The sequence below is a fragment of the Liolophura sinensis genome, chromosome 9, assembly GCF_032854445.1.
Source record: "Liolophura sinensis isolate JHLJ2023 chromosome 9, CUHK_Ljap_v2, whole genome shotgun sequence".
Classification (NCBI taxonomy): domain Eukaryota; kingdom Metazoa; phylum Mollusca; class Polyplacophora; order Chitonida; family Chitonidae; genus Liolophura; species Liolophura sinensis.
Genome location: NC_088303.1, coordinates 16,656,223 through 16,671,250, shown reverse-complemented (window position 1 = coordinate 16,671,250; position 15,028 = coordinate 16,656,223). Strand labels below are relative to the sequence as shown.

At 49.9% G+C, this 15,028-nt stretch overlaps 1 protein-coding gene across 1 annotated transcript; it reads left to right on the top strand.

Moving 5' to 3' along the window:
- Positions 1–4,304: 4,304 nt before the first annotated feature.
- On the top strand, positions 4,305–6,495 carry LOC135475650 (uncharacterized). The gene is made up of 2 exons (XM_064755582.1): positions 4,305–4,420; positions 5,877–6,495. Exons 1-2 carry the CDS (start codon positions 4,305–4,307, stop codon positions 6,493–6,495), a joined length of 735 nt encoding a protein of 244 aa, XP_064611652.1.
- Positions 6,496–15,028: the final 8,533 nt, after the last annotated feature.

Below are 15,028 nucleotides of genomic sequence, written 5' to 3'. Positions count from 1 at the left end.
GTACAGAAATAATTTGCACAGTTTCATGAAGCTTGAATCTTTAGTGACACAAACGAATCATTTTGAATATAATTGTATGCTTCTATTCCGCTGAAAAAGAAAGTGCACTAGTGGTTGAAAAGGTTGAATTTTTACAGTAATTAAATTTGACTTTTTTGTATTTATTCAAACTGTGATATGAATAAAAGACTTCGTGTTTGTTGTTCTTTGTTGGCAAGAGTAAACAAACTTGGTGTATGTACATGTACGACCACCCTAACTTTACCTCATTTTCCCTTCGTCAAAATATGAGTGATCGTAAAGGAATGACGTCAACGCTGTCTGCATGTTCACCCAGTTTTATTGCACTCCGTTGAGTACCAGTATTAATGATTTGCATCGCTGTACCTTGTACATCGTACCGATTGGCATTCTTACCACGATCGCTAACAGAGTAGAGGATTGCAGAACTCGTTATCGCATGGAGGCCGCCATATTGTGAACAAGGTAGATAACTGCGTTAACACTAGAAGCTCGGAACGGAGTTACCTCTTATTAGCGTGCATAAAGTACATAACACTACTTGCTTACGTTTGGCCGTTACAATATGTAATACATCTAATAACAGTTCAATCACCGAAGTACATTTCCTGGGTTACTCTAGAAGAATCATTTCCAGTAAAAACTTACCACTTTCAGACACCAGTTTGCAATGCTTTTCTTCATTTGCTGAAGATTTATTCATTTCTCGGAGACAATGAAGTTTTTGTGTGTTGTGGAGCCCTCATGCTGGATTTGAACACACAATTCTGAGCCATATTGGGTTGAATTTGAATACACCATTCAGAGCTGTCATGCGCTGGATTTAAATACACTTTTCCAAATCATCTGGTGTTGGATGTGAACGCACTGTTTTGAACCATCGTGCTGGATTTGAACACACTACAGCTATTCTGAGCTTTCTTGGATTGGATTTGCGATAAAATCAATTTGTTATAACCTATGTCCTGGGTCTGGGAAACCTATGTTTAATGAAAAGAAACTTTTTTGTTCCATACTTACTCTTATTAATCTAACATATTTATTCTATAAGCTCAAGACGCTTTATATAGGTGTAATGGGTGTTAAAAGATGTGTTTCGAGGGGTAAAGTGTCTCGATCTCATTGAGCTTGGCTGTTTCAAGGCAGTAAAAAGCGAACACACATGGGCAACAACATTTAACACTAACTCATTGAGAATATATTATGTATAAAGATAGAGAGTTCTGGTCCACCAGTAATAAACAATAAGGAACATGGGACGCCATATCTGGTGATTGAATTGATTTGCTTTAAAGTTACACAAACAGCCTAATTGTACAGACCAAAAACCTGGACTATCCATATTGGTGATACCCGCCGCCCTCTTTATTTCTATGGAAGTCTACTACGAGCGTCTGGCTTACGTGCAAGTCGTGTTCTCTAGCGGGATAGTTGGCTAATGATCACACGTAACCGGTGAAATCCGGACTCCAGTATTGGTGTCTGCCCTTTCGCTTTTAACCGTCTGTATCCGATGGCACCTGCTTCCCCTTTCCTAGATTCGAAGAAAACGGACAGTCGTGGAGGTATTATTATTATTGTATTGGACCCATGGCTCATGAGCATATAAACATGTAGCATGTCACTTTGTGAGTGATTGAGTGAAAGCTTGGGGGTTAACGTCGTACGTAACAATTATTCAGTCACATGAGAACGAAGGTGCATTTAGAGTACATGTAATGTACCTCCTTGTTGCAGGACGGATTTCCACCACTCTTTTATCTAGTGCTTCTTCATTTTCCCGCCCGAGCCATTATACTGATACTATCCATTTAATGCTGAACGCCAATTGTGGAAGTTACAACTTCCTCTTTGAAGGTCTTAGGTGTGACCCGACACAGGATTGACCCTGGATCTGGCGCCGTCCGAAGCAGACGCTCGACCAAGTGTGCTATCGGGGCCGGTCATATCACTTCGTAATGACGAACAGGAGACATCAACATTTATAACATGTATACACAACTGTCAATAAACATGTGATGCCGTATACATGTAGTTAATACGCGATTTTAAGACTACACGAATTATCAAGAAACAGTACCTAGCTTCGTAACTGTTGTACATTAGTTGTTGTCAGCAGTTTGACAAATTTTCTTCTAGCTGGATTGGCAGTATAGCACTGAGAAATGTGTTTCTCTCTATAAATTTTACAGAGTGAACAAAGAAGCAGGAAAAGATATTCATTTTCAACAACATTACAAGTACCACATTTTCTTTCGTCAACAGGAAATTTGTTAGTCGTGTGGCGCCACCTCCCAGTTTCGATTGATAATCTGTGGGGCGAAGTTTTTAAACTGGCCATAGCCACCCTAAACTTCTTCGTCGTAATAACGTGTAAGTATGGTTGTATACAGGAGCTACATAAATCCATATAGAACTTAACTCTACTCATGGAAGAGAGTCGTCCCAGCCAATCTTGTATAGATATACGTTGCTTTATAAAAGTGACACGAACACATTTATGTTACCTACCGACTGGGTGTATCATGCATAACTAAGCCCAAAAGAATTTAACAAGTCATGTATCTTTGATACCCAGTTAACCTTGTTTCGGAATAGATAATCATTCAGTAATCCTATGTAAGCACGTTTTACCATACGTCTGTCTTCCGACTGAGTAATTGTAAGCCAGTATTTAACAATGGCTGAAACTCTCATGGCCGACATTGTAATGTGAACGGTTTGGGAATGGGAAAATGAGTTTATCAAACAAATCTAGGATATGGTTAACTTGCAAAACACTAAATTTGTATAGATATTGGTTCAGGCCAAAAATACAAATATATTTGTATATTTTACTTCGAAATTTGAGTACTAGTTTGAAATTTGAATTAACGCTTTCTGCATCACAGAAGCCCGCTTTGTTTACTCTTTATATATCATTTCTTACACATTCCTTTAGGAACTGGTGTTATAGGTTGGTTTGGAAATGATAATGCGATTATTTACATTAAGAAAGTTCATTTTTAGTCTGGTACTATGATCCCAGCGCAGTGCAGTTCGGTACAAGACTAAACAAGTTGCATGTTTTGTGCAGATGAGTTGCAAAATCTCGTGTATCTTTGTAACTCTCGCGGCTGCGCCCAACGAATTGTCTGAGCCACAAGTGGCGCCGAATGAGTTCGGAACAACATTCTTATTTATTTATTTGAATGGAGTTTAAGTCGCACTTAAGAATGGTTCACTTATACGACAGCTGCCAACCAGGAGGCGGACCTACCCACGTAGGACCGGAGGGGAAGCCAGCATCAGCTGGACGAACTCACAGCAACCGCATTGGCGAGAGGCTCCCTGGCCATTGTTCCAAGCTAGCACGCTATCCACTAGGCGAATTTTGAAGAATCTGAAAACGTCGCCACCCGTCGCTTTCTTGGTGGTTGGAGTAGTCTTATGGGTGTTACTTTGTGTATGCACAATCTACATGGTTCTGGCTATTCTAAATCGGTCGTACCAGCATCAAAAACCATCTTTAAAAATCGTATGGATATTTCTGTCACAAAATGCCTGAGTAGTTGAGAATGTACGTTTGGTGTCGTTTTGGGGAGGAGGTTTTTGTGGTTTTGGGGAGGAGGGTGTTGATGCCCAGTTGCCCCGGCTGGGGCAGGCTGGGCAGGCTGGTGGTGACGTCACACCTTCCATCAGGGTGACGTGGTGGGTTTTTTCCACGCCGCGGGGCGTATGTGATGTGTGTAGTAGACTAGAGTATAGTATAACAGTATAGGGGTATAGGGGAAAAAAAGAGGCAAAACGTCGGCTTGTAAAGTGGCGTGGGACAGCTCGAAAAGAGCTCCCTGGCACCAAAACGGACCAATGGGTGAGCGGGAATTGCCCCAAAACGGCCCAATGGAAGGCCCGCAAAACGGACCAATCGGCGTGCGAGAAGGGGGTTACGTAAGAAAAAACGAACCAATCAGCGTGTGGTTGAGTTCCGCGTGGATAGGATAAAAGCCGTTGAAGACGACGACCGGCAGCCTCAGACTCACCTGACGCTCTACCGGCCTGCCTGCCTGCCAGCCTGCTGACGACCCGACCTCCCTTGCTGGAGAACCGAGAGCTGGCCCTGAATATCGTGGACGAGGTCCGTATGCGTTACCTGAAAGAGGGAACTGTGTTGGTCAAGTTCATGCGCCAGGCCCGTAAGGCAGCCTCCCTCCCGTGGGCTGTGGAGAAGAGCATTGAAAGACCAACTGCGGCAGTTTTTAAATGAGACGCCGATCAACAAATCGAACCCGGCATTCGCCCAGATGTACGTGGAGTATTTGATGACAGCCAACAACCTCCCCGTACCCGACGAGCAGCCTACAATCCAGCCTAACAACCAAGCCACCCAGGCCACCCAGGCCACCGAGACGATGACCGAGTGAGTGTTTTTTTTTAACCGCACCACCCTTACCCGCTTTTTTGTTTGTTTTTTCACCTCTCCCTTCATTCATTCTCGTTTTTTTTTACCTATGTGTGTTTCTTACAGGGAGATGACTAGGGTGGTGCGCGTTATAAACATTGACCAGTGTCGGGACTTTCATATTGGTGATTCAACCGTCATGACGAGACATATCTCACCGTGACAACAAAATAATGGACACTTACAGCATGCATTTATTCATTCATTCGTTGATGTGTTCACTGTTCGAGTTCGAAAAAATAAAAAAGTTTTCAGGTTGACATGTCACCCTGGTCTTTTGTGTGGGTTATGTCTTTACCTGTTGTTAAGGGATAGTCTATCTATCTATCTGTCTATCTATCTATCGTTTTGATTGATGCGGATAGGGTTCGGTCGGTGACGGCATTAGAATGACGACGGTGTCTTCTTTATGTCGTTTCTAGCCTGGCGAAGCTCCGTACAACGCCGCAATGGAAAGACTGGGTAGCTGTCGTCACCGACATACAAAGCTACACAAGTGTACTTCGTGGTATGTTTGCGGATGGTAGGGTGAACGAGGGACGATTGCAGGTGAAGACGTCTGTCAGCATGTCAAGGATTCCCGACCTATTCAAGCGTATTACGTAGAGATTGTTCGTCTCACGTTAATGTACGAAGTGCGACTCCCTCCCAACCACACAGAGGTACATCAACGCTCCGTGTTACATACCTGTACATTGCTGTAAATAATAATAATACCGTTACCTTACTATGGAATCAACCCCCGGTTTTGTGTTTTCTTTTTTTTTATATGGACTGGGGTCAGTGTGTCATGCTAGGGCTGATATCTATCCCGATAGCTCCTATGTATTATGTATGGACGCACCGGCTGGCTGGCTGGCTGGCTGGCAACAATGTATGCAATGTATACAAGGCGCAGCCGATCAAAAAAAAAACCACGTGTCCAAACAAAAAACCACGTGTCAAAACAAAGCACAGCTGACAACATTGTTTGCCTGACAGCGGGCCAGCTGGCGGGTAGGATCGCTCAGCGTGTCTTTGCAACACTGTTCGCCCAGGAAGGCTCTCTGCTGCAGGCAGAGGGTCGGTGTTATGAACCGTAGAGCCTGTCGGTGGGATTTTTTTTTTGGGTGATCTACCTGTCTGGCTATCTGTTGGTTGTGGTAGGGATGGCTGGATCGACACCACACCCAAACATGCATGTACACTGGAGACTATACTCTACTCTACTCTATACTATATATAGGCGGGTTCACTCATTACTCACAACAGACACCAAGCAGCAAGGACGACGTGCAGGACTATGCCTCCCACCACTTGCCTTTCTCGCGTCACTCGCATCAACCGACGGCGAAAAAAAAAAATCAGTCACCCCGGGCTGTGGTTCAAACCCGTTCGATACTGCTCTCCATTCTTTGTATTATAACCCGGACAGCCCAGCGGCTTACAGCGGGGTTCAACCCTTGCTCAAGGCAGCTCGACAACGGGGACTCAAAGTGAGTCGAACCCACGTGTCGGCTTGGCTGGCTCAGCAGGACACGTACACACTCCACCGGCCTGCACGCCGCCATTACCCGCGTAACCGAGTGGTGGTTGGGGGTATTGACAGTCAGTGGCAGGCGGACCTGGTCGACATGACAGCGTTCGCCAAAGAGAATGACAACAACCGTTACCTACTGACCTGCATCGATGTCCTCTCCAGGTACGCCTGGGTGATGCCACTCCGGGCCAAAACCGGGGCTCGTTTGATCGAGCCATTTCAACAGATTTTCAAGACAGGTCGCCGACCGTTGTACCTGCAAACGGACGAGGGGAAAAAGTTTCTAAACAGACCGTTTCAAGCCTTTTTAAAGGACAACGGGGTGTTTTTCTTTCACACATTTAACGAAACCAAAGCCTCCGTGGTAGAACGGCTCAACCGCACTTTGAAAGGTCGCATGTACAAATTTTCACCGCTCACAACACTCTGCGATACCTGGACGCCTTACCGGCGCTGGTCCGCGGTTACAATCAAGCCTACCACCGAAGCATACGACGAGCCCCTATCGACGTGACCCCCCAGAAGCCTTGTACGGTCCACCCACAGCCAAACGTTCGGTCCACCGTTATCGGGCCGGTGATCTCGTGCGTATCAGTAAAGTGAAATGGAAATTCGAAAAATCATACCTGCCGAATTGGAGCACGGAAATGTTCCGCATCGTTCGGTCCCACCCTCGACATCCTGCTGTGTACACACTGGAGGATTTGAACGGGGAACAATTGCTAGGGACGTTTTACGAAACCGAACTCCAACCGGTGATAGCCGCGGTGGATAAGTTTTATCAGGTGGAGAAGATCTTAAAAAGGGAGCGGCGACGAAGGAAACTGTACTATTGGGTGAAGTGGGTCGGTTATCCACCCAGCTTTAATTCTTGGGTGCCGGCCACGGACGTGAAACGTATTTAACCCCGAGGATAACGGGGTCGCTACCACTTCCGACTGACCTGCCTCAAGGGATGGATCGGTGTATACAAGGCTTGCGCGAGAATAAAGGGACTGTAGCAGCGGTACTGGGCGTTCTCTTGTACATCGGTGCTTTAGTGTGTGGATTGGCTGCGGAACTCAGCCTACAACTGCTCCAAGACCAGTCAACCCTGCAATATCTACGGGGACAATTGAACAAGATGCGTTTCCGTTGGATTGGGACACCTTTATCGCCACCCCAACCACCGTGAATTGCCCGTCGGTTTGACAATACCGAGAACGCCGCCACTACCACTAGCGCCACTACCCCGAGCTGGGATCGAACTCCCACGTCGCAACCCACCATATCCACCACAGCCATACTACACCGACGGCACCCACCCTCCTCAAACCCCTCAAACTCCTCAAACCCCTCACCCCCTTCACCCACCCCTACTCACCCCACCACACCAATACCTAACACCGTTTCCACACCTGTCTATCCACCCCCTAACACAACACAGGCAACACGGACACTACGGACAACGCGGACGACACGGATTCCACGGGGTAAAGACCGCACTCACACCAGCGGTCACACCCCCAGTCCCCCTACACCGTCACCCGCCGTCATTCCCCCCACTATCCACCACCCCCACCCGTACGACGACCCAAACCGCCGACGGACTAGTTCTACCCATGGATACGCGATGGGAGCATCCCTTTACCTGCATTGTCAGCGGACCGGCGGGATCTGGGAAGTCTGTGTTTCTGAAACGGTTAGTGGAACACGCTCCAGCTCTCATTCACCCACCCCCACAACGCATCGTCTGGTGTTACGGGGAGTGGCAGCCGTTGTACACCACGTTACCTCACGTTCAGTTTGAAGAAGGTGTCCCCAGCCCGTCCACTTTCGACCCGGGGGAGCGGACGTTAGTCATCGTGGATGATTTGATGGCTGAAGCCGACGATCGCGTGACAAAACTCTTCACCAAAGGCAGTCACCACCACAATATCAGCGTGGTGTACATCGTGCAGAATTTGTTTAACAAAACCAAAGACCATCGGACCATCAGTCTGAACGCACACTACTTGGTGTTGTTCAAACACCCGCGAGATGTATCTCAAATTACCACGGTCGCTAAACAAATGGCTCCAGGGCCTTTGAAGATGCCACGGCTGAACCTCACGGGTATTTGCTGGTGGATTTCAAGCAAACCACACCCGATCACCTGCGACCGCACCCACATTTTCCCCGGGGAGATTCAACACGCCTATCTCCCCAAGTCATAATACCAACTTTGAACCTACAATCTTTCACATCATTTTGTTTTGGCTGGCTGGATGGTGGGCTGGCTGGTGGGTGGGCTGGCTGACGTGTCAGCTGACGGACTGGTAAACATTGTATTATTGTGGCGAGCGGTGACTAGGTCAGTGTGTCAGTGTGTCATCATAAAACTTTGAACACACAATCTGTCGCCTCAGTTTCTCTCACGACGGCTATCCGTGATGAGGTCACGCCGTCTCCAACGTTACGGTCCCTTATTAACCCTACTCGCGCGAGCCACCTCCTCTATTGGTCAGGCTGTGCTGCGGGGTAACGATCCAGGATTACTCCGGTGCTTGTGTGAATGTGCTAAGAATGTGTTAAATGGAAATGTTGCACTCTCGCCGGCTCAGAAGGTGAAGTTACAGCGACACAAGACGGGTCTTCGCACCTTGGTGAAGAAAAGTGTTCCCCTGCATAAGAAAGGACGGATTGTTCAACGTGGTGGATTCCTTCCACTGCAACTCGCTCCCTTCCTCGCCAAAGCCATTGTACCAGCCGTTCTCGGGGGTGTTGTCGGTGGTGTCGTTAAGGGTGTCACTAGTAAGGCTATAGCTGGTGGCAGGTAATGCAGCACGCCAAGAAAATGGCCTTGGTCGAGCCACGGCTCTTAGAGACGCTCACACGACCTTCACCTCCAGCCCACCCCCCAGCTTACCCCACTCCCCATCTCCCCATACCCCGTGCCCAGTACGGTGAAAGCCCTCAACACGCTCGATCAAGAGATGGCCTCGATCCTCCACGACAGGACTCTCTCGGACGAGGAGAAAATACAGCGATACCACCACACCCTTCAACGGTACCAAACGTTTCAAGATCAATGCCAAATCGGGCAGCAGACGAGTTCGATCCCACCTCGTCCCAAACCCACGGCCAGTCGTTTTTTGAGCGAGGCGGACAAGGCGATGCTAGACACCCCGACCCAGACCCTCCAGCCCACCCACCCCACCACCTCTACCACCCCTGTCCCCTCACACGAGCGCTCATCACCCCGGGATCACTACCGGGGTGGGTGCAGGAAAAAATGAACACACCTGCCGAGCCGGGAAATCCCCCGATCGCCAGAACCCCGACCAGCCAACAGAAGAAAACCAGGCCCTCCACCACTACCACTTCTAGTACCACACACACCACACCAAAGCGACCCAAGAAGACGCGACGAGGCCAGCGACCCGAACTCCGGCCCGCTTGATCTATCATACGCCCGCTTAAGTAAAGTCCGTATTAATTAAATACCTGCGCCAGATGACAAAACGATCAGTCCACCCGAGGGAGACCATCTCACCCACACCATGTTTTACGTGACGCTACCCAGTAACAGCTCGCTCGACTACTTCCCCAGCAATACCTTGACGCGTTTCACCACCCAATTACCCCTGCCCCATCCATTGGACAGGTGACTGGGAATGTGGGCTGGTCGAAATACAGTATCCCCGGACCTGGTTTAACGTGCGGGCAGGTGAAGTGTGTTATAACATAGACTCCCCAAAGGACTCGCACCACGGTACGCATAAGCTCATATTACCAGCCGGCTACTACCCGACACCCGAAGACCTGGCCCGGGGGTTGACCACATTGTTAAGCGAGATCCGCGATCTCAAGGAGCACGCCGGGGACTTAACGTTTGAGTTCGACGATATGCAGCGGAAATACAGCGTGCGGTTTAAGAAACCACTGGGGCTTGGTTTCAGTCCACGTCTAATGCAGCTCATGAATTTACCGTACGGATGGATCATGGGACCGGCGGACCTCATGTATGTCGGTGCCGAGGATTTAAAGATCAGAACACCCACGATGTACGTGTACACAGACATTTTCGAACCGCGTGTGGTGGGAGACACGTTGGCCTCGCTGTTGCGGACGGTCACCACGGAAGGGAAGTATGGGTAGCACGTCTCCAAGACTTTTCAACACGTGGAATACATCCCCGTGCAGTCCAAACATTTCTTGACGGTGGACATTGATATTAGGGACGAGTCAATCCGTCGCATTTGAACGCGGTAAAATGGTGGTGACACTTCACTTTCGACAGCGGCGTGCTTTACCCTTGCAATAATGGCATCACAGCAGGCTTACATGGACTATTACACCAAACAAGCCGGCGGAGGTGGGTTACCTGTGTTTCGGGGTGTGGCTGTCCAGCGCGGTCACAGTTGGCTGGGCGGTCTCAGCAAACTGCTGCCACAACCCTTGTTAACGTCGCCGGCTGTGAAAGCACTGGGCAAAACGGCGTTACGAACCGGACTACAAGTCGTGGGGGACGTGCTGAGCGGGGGCGTGTCACCACAACAGGCTTTGAAACGACGCGGTCTGGCGACTGGAAAACAGCTGCTGGTCAAAGCTAGTTGCTACGCCCGACAGCGGTTACTGGGTGAGCCTATAAAACGGAAGACACCACGCGTCATGCCCACTCGTCACCGACACGTGGGACTTAAAAGACGTGCCGTCAAGCCCAAAAGAAGAAGACACATCAAAGTTCGAGCCGCATCGAATGCACTGAATCCACCGGATATTTTCAGCTAAACAGACACGCACATACACACATACACAGACCATGGGTCTTCCCCACCCCGAGTGCTGCCCGTCCGTTAGCAGTGAGTTTGATTTGTGGACCTTACCCCCGACCGACACCAGCGTTCGAGAAGGTCGCTGGGATGCTTACAGCCCCATCGCCAGCCTGAGTGATTTGGGACCTGTGGAATTTGTCATCACGATCGCCGACGGGGACACTTATTTGGACTTGGCCAACACCATGTTGTACGTGAAGGCAAAAACCCTAAACGGGGACGGGACGGCTGTGGCGGCTGACAAGAAGGTGGCTACGACTAACCTGTGGATACAATCCATGTGGCGGCAGGTCGACGTCTCCCTGAACGATAAACTCACCACGCCGTCCACCAACATGTACCCGTACCGGGCTTAATTGGAGACGTTGTTGTCTTACGGTAAAGAGGCCAAAAAGAGATACGATGGATGACAGCAACGCCGGGTTTAATGATCGCATGACCTGCACGGCTGAAAGTCGGTCGGTTGACATGCTGGGTCGCCTGCATTGTGACATGTTCCTACAACACCGACACCTGCTCAACAACGTCACTGTCCGCATCCGTCTCACCCCGGCTAAGGATTCGTTTGCTTTGATGTCCGGTGAGGCCGCTCCCGACTACAAGACCCGCTTGGAGGAGGTATTGATCTTTGTGCGTAAAGTGAAAATCACCAGCGGTGTAAAACTGGGACATTTGAAAGCGTTGGCCAAAGCCCCTGCCAAGTACCCGATCCGCCGCGTGCTGACCAAGTATTTCTCCGTCCCCAGAGGTCACACCCTCATCAACGAACAAAACCTATTTCTGGGCAGCTTACGGACACGTTTAGTGGCGGGGTGTGTGAGCAACAAGGCTTTTGACGGGGGATTACACTAAAAACCCGTTTCGTTTCCGACACTACTACACAAACTTCGTCGCCTTGTACGTCGGCGGTCGTCAGATTCCAACCAAGCCCCTGACACCCTACTTTGAGAACGAGAATTTCATCCGCACGTACATGAACCTCTTTACCCACACGGGGAAAGCGTTTCACGACGAGGGAAACAATATCAAGCGAACCACATTCGACGAAGGCCACACGCTGTTTTGTTTCGACTTGACCCCTAGCCTCCACGACGACCACCAACTGAACCTGGTACAAAAAGGGGATTTGCGCCTGGAGATGCAGTTTGCCAAACCACTGCCGGAAACCATTAACGTGGTGTGCTACGCTGAATTCAGCAATATCATAGAAATAGACCAAAGCCGAAACGTGCTCTGTGACTTCGCCAGTTGAACAGCCAAAACAAACAACAACATGGACACGGTACAATTGCGACGTGTGCTACAAACAGACGTGTTTACCCGGGGTGTGGTGGGGGAGGGGGTGGTGTCTACCCTCGGGACCATCTCCCCTCACTCCCCGCCCCTAACCCCCGTTTCCCCCATCACACACCCTGGACGCCCTGGACGCCCTGGGCCTGCATCAATAACACAGACACCTGCCTTCGCCCGGGACGACATTGGATCGCCGTCTTCATAGACCAGTGGTCCAACCCACCCCATCCCCGGGGCGAATACTTTGATTCCTACGGACTCCCACCCCTCTACCCCGATATCACCGCTTGGCTTAACCGGGGAACCCACCACTGGACGTGGAACGATCGGCGGCTGCAGAGTCTGGACACGATCGTGTGCGGTCAATATTGTATGTATTACTTAACCCAGCGAGCTCGAGGTCGTCCTATGGATGCTATTGTACACACGTTGGACACAGCGTGTACGACCTACGATAACGACTTACGGGTGTTCGATTGGGTGGATCGCCAGTTTGGGATTCATCCCTCGTTTTTTTTTCGACACCCATGGACTGTAAAACATACATCAAATAACATTGTTTCTTCCCAGTTCGATGTGTTATGCATTCCACGTTCTTGTTTCCCTGTTCGACCGGTTACGCCATACAGTATGGAATAAAAAAAAGAGACTATGAGACTCACATACCGTGGTGGTTTGACTTTTTTCTTTTTATTATGAGGACTAACACAACATCATCCCAGAACAAGAAGGAACAAAAACAAAAACAAAAAAATCATCCACCTAGCCAGGTTAGGCAGGCCAGCTATAGCACACTGACACACTGACCCAGTCACCGCCTGTCATCCATCGTCATACACTGTTGCGTCATACATTGTTACCAGGCCGTCTGCGGTATGACGGCAAGGCGCAGCTCGGCAACAATGTATGACGATGGATGACAGGCACGGCAAGTGGGTCAGTGTGTCAGGCTATTACGGCTGCCGGCCTGCCGCCCCCTGCTAGGTGGTTTTAACTTTTTAACGTATGTACCACTGCGAACGATAAAACACATAAAAAAAAAAACAGGAGCACAGGAGCAGGGTGTGTAGGGTATACATAGCACCGATCTACAGACCTAAATAGGTGGTGCTCACCCCGTCGGGGAGCACTTTCCGCTTCCCGTAAAAGTACGTGAAACTGTCTTTATGTTGGATATACGAGTACATCGTATTTCCCCGCATCCGCATCCCCCGATTCACGCCACTCGCGCTTTGGTGGTCGCGCAGCACAGAGAGGTACACGGCCTTGTCCACACCTCATGCACTCACACCTTTGCAGGAATCTTTTGCGTTGGATTCCCCTCCGTAACAGTAATTAGTCTTTGAGCATAAACTCACGATGGCGTCACCGGTCCACTCGACTTTGAAAAGCCCCGGTGTACGCTTATCGTGGTCGTAATGGTCGCGACGGGGTAACCATGCAACCCGCTCGGCCTCGTACACGGCTCGCAGCTCGGGTTTGACGAGGGATTCCCAGTCCGGGTCAGACCAAGCCATGTACGCGGAGTCTGTGTCCATCTCACAGTACTGCCAATCTGCCTTGTCGAAAAAACGAGCCATGAAATCGTGGTAAAATTCCAACATACGGAGTTTGGCATACTGGTAGACCATACACCCTATTTACAAGGGAAGATTATAGCGAATGGTCTTCTTGCTACTCGTCACTTCAAAGGTCGCCTCGTCAATGGGGTCGACGGTTCGACACCGGACACTCTCCAATAATTTCCGTGTTTTTGCCAGATCGCAGATTTTGACATCCACGTGTCAGTCTTGGTTGGTGACGGTTTTTCCATAACCTGAATTCCCCAACAGCTTCATCGTTTCCCCGATCAGGGCTTTGGTCAGGTCGACATCTCCCTTCCGCCGGGCTTGGGTGCCGGCGTCTGCGAAGGATTCGAACGCTCGCTCCGGTGTGTATTCCATCGCTTGGTAGACGTGTGTGACGACCAATCCCCGACCGAGATACCACTGGAGCAGAGGTGTGGCTAGCAGAATTTGCTTACCAAACATGCTCCCGATCAGCATAATCCTGGGTACGGGCATGATGTCATTCACAGCCGCGAACTCTGCCATGGTGGGGCCTATATCAGCCCGACTCACCTCGGTGTTTTTAAAGATGGGTGGGCATTCAGCAAAGTCCGCTTTGAGGTGGTCCGGCACGTGGATATCACATTCCACGAATCCAAACAACTGGCCTTGAATGACAGCCTCCATGAGCTGAGCTTGTGTCTTGGGCCGTCGCTGTGTCGGGGGTAAACCGTACTGTTGTAGGAAGTCCCGTAAGACTGGGTTTGTCGTCCGTTGGTGGTGGAACTCGCACTCCCATATCACTACCAACGGATAGCCCTGGGAGCGGATGTATGCGTCGTTTGCATCCACCTCCCGCCGTAAGTCCTGGGGGCTTAATCCCCGCCGCTCATTGTAACACACTTTCCCCGGGCGGGGATGATTCAGGCGACAGCCGTTATAGTGGAAATAACACCCGTGAAATTGAAAAACAGTAGGCTGTCCGTCGATATAGGCGAACCCGTCTACGGGGAGTTGTCGGTTACCGATCCGCTTCTCGGTTCGGTTTATTCCATGCCGGATCGATACCCCCAGCTGGTGTGACTGCCAGTCCAGCCATTTTTCAGCCAGACGGGTGGCGGTGCCGGAGGAAACGAACTTCTCTCCCCCGTCCCGACGGCGCCAACGGATACAGTGACCCGCCTGCATAGGTGAGGTCAGGCAGTACAGGTATAACGCGTTGGCATCGAACCCCACGACCCGCTGACAAAGCTTCCCTCCCCGTATACGGGTCACGCCTCGTTCGTGGTAGCGGTGAAAAATGATGCTCGGCCCACCCACGATGTTTTTCTTGAGGCAGTCGTGCATGTCTTTCTCTTTCTCACCGACGAGGGTGAACACGGATCGTAAATCATGGAAAAAGTAGCGGAGG

What these genes read in the sequence shown, in the direction of transcription:
- LOC135475650 (XM_064755582.1), top strand. Translation starts at nt 4,305, where the DNA reads ATGTACGTGGAGTATTTGATGACAGCCAACAACCTCCCCGTACCCGAC. An exon ending in GCCACCGAGACGATGACCGA is followed by an intron (nt 4,421 to 5,876) that starts GTGAGTGTTTTT and finishes TAACCCGGACAG; the next exon opens with CCCAGCGGCTTACAGCGGGG.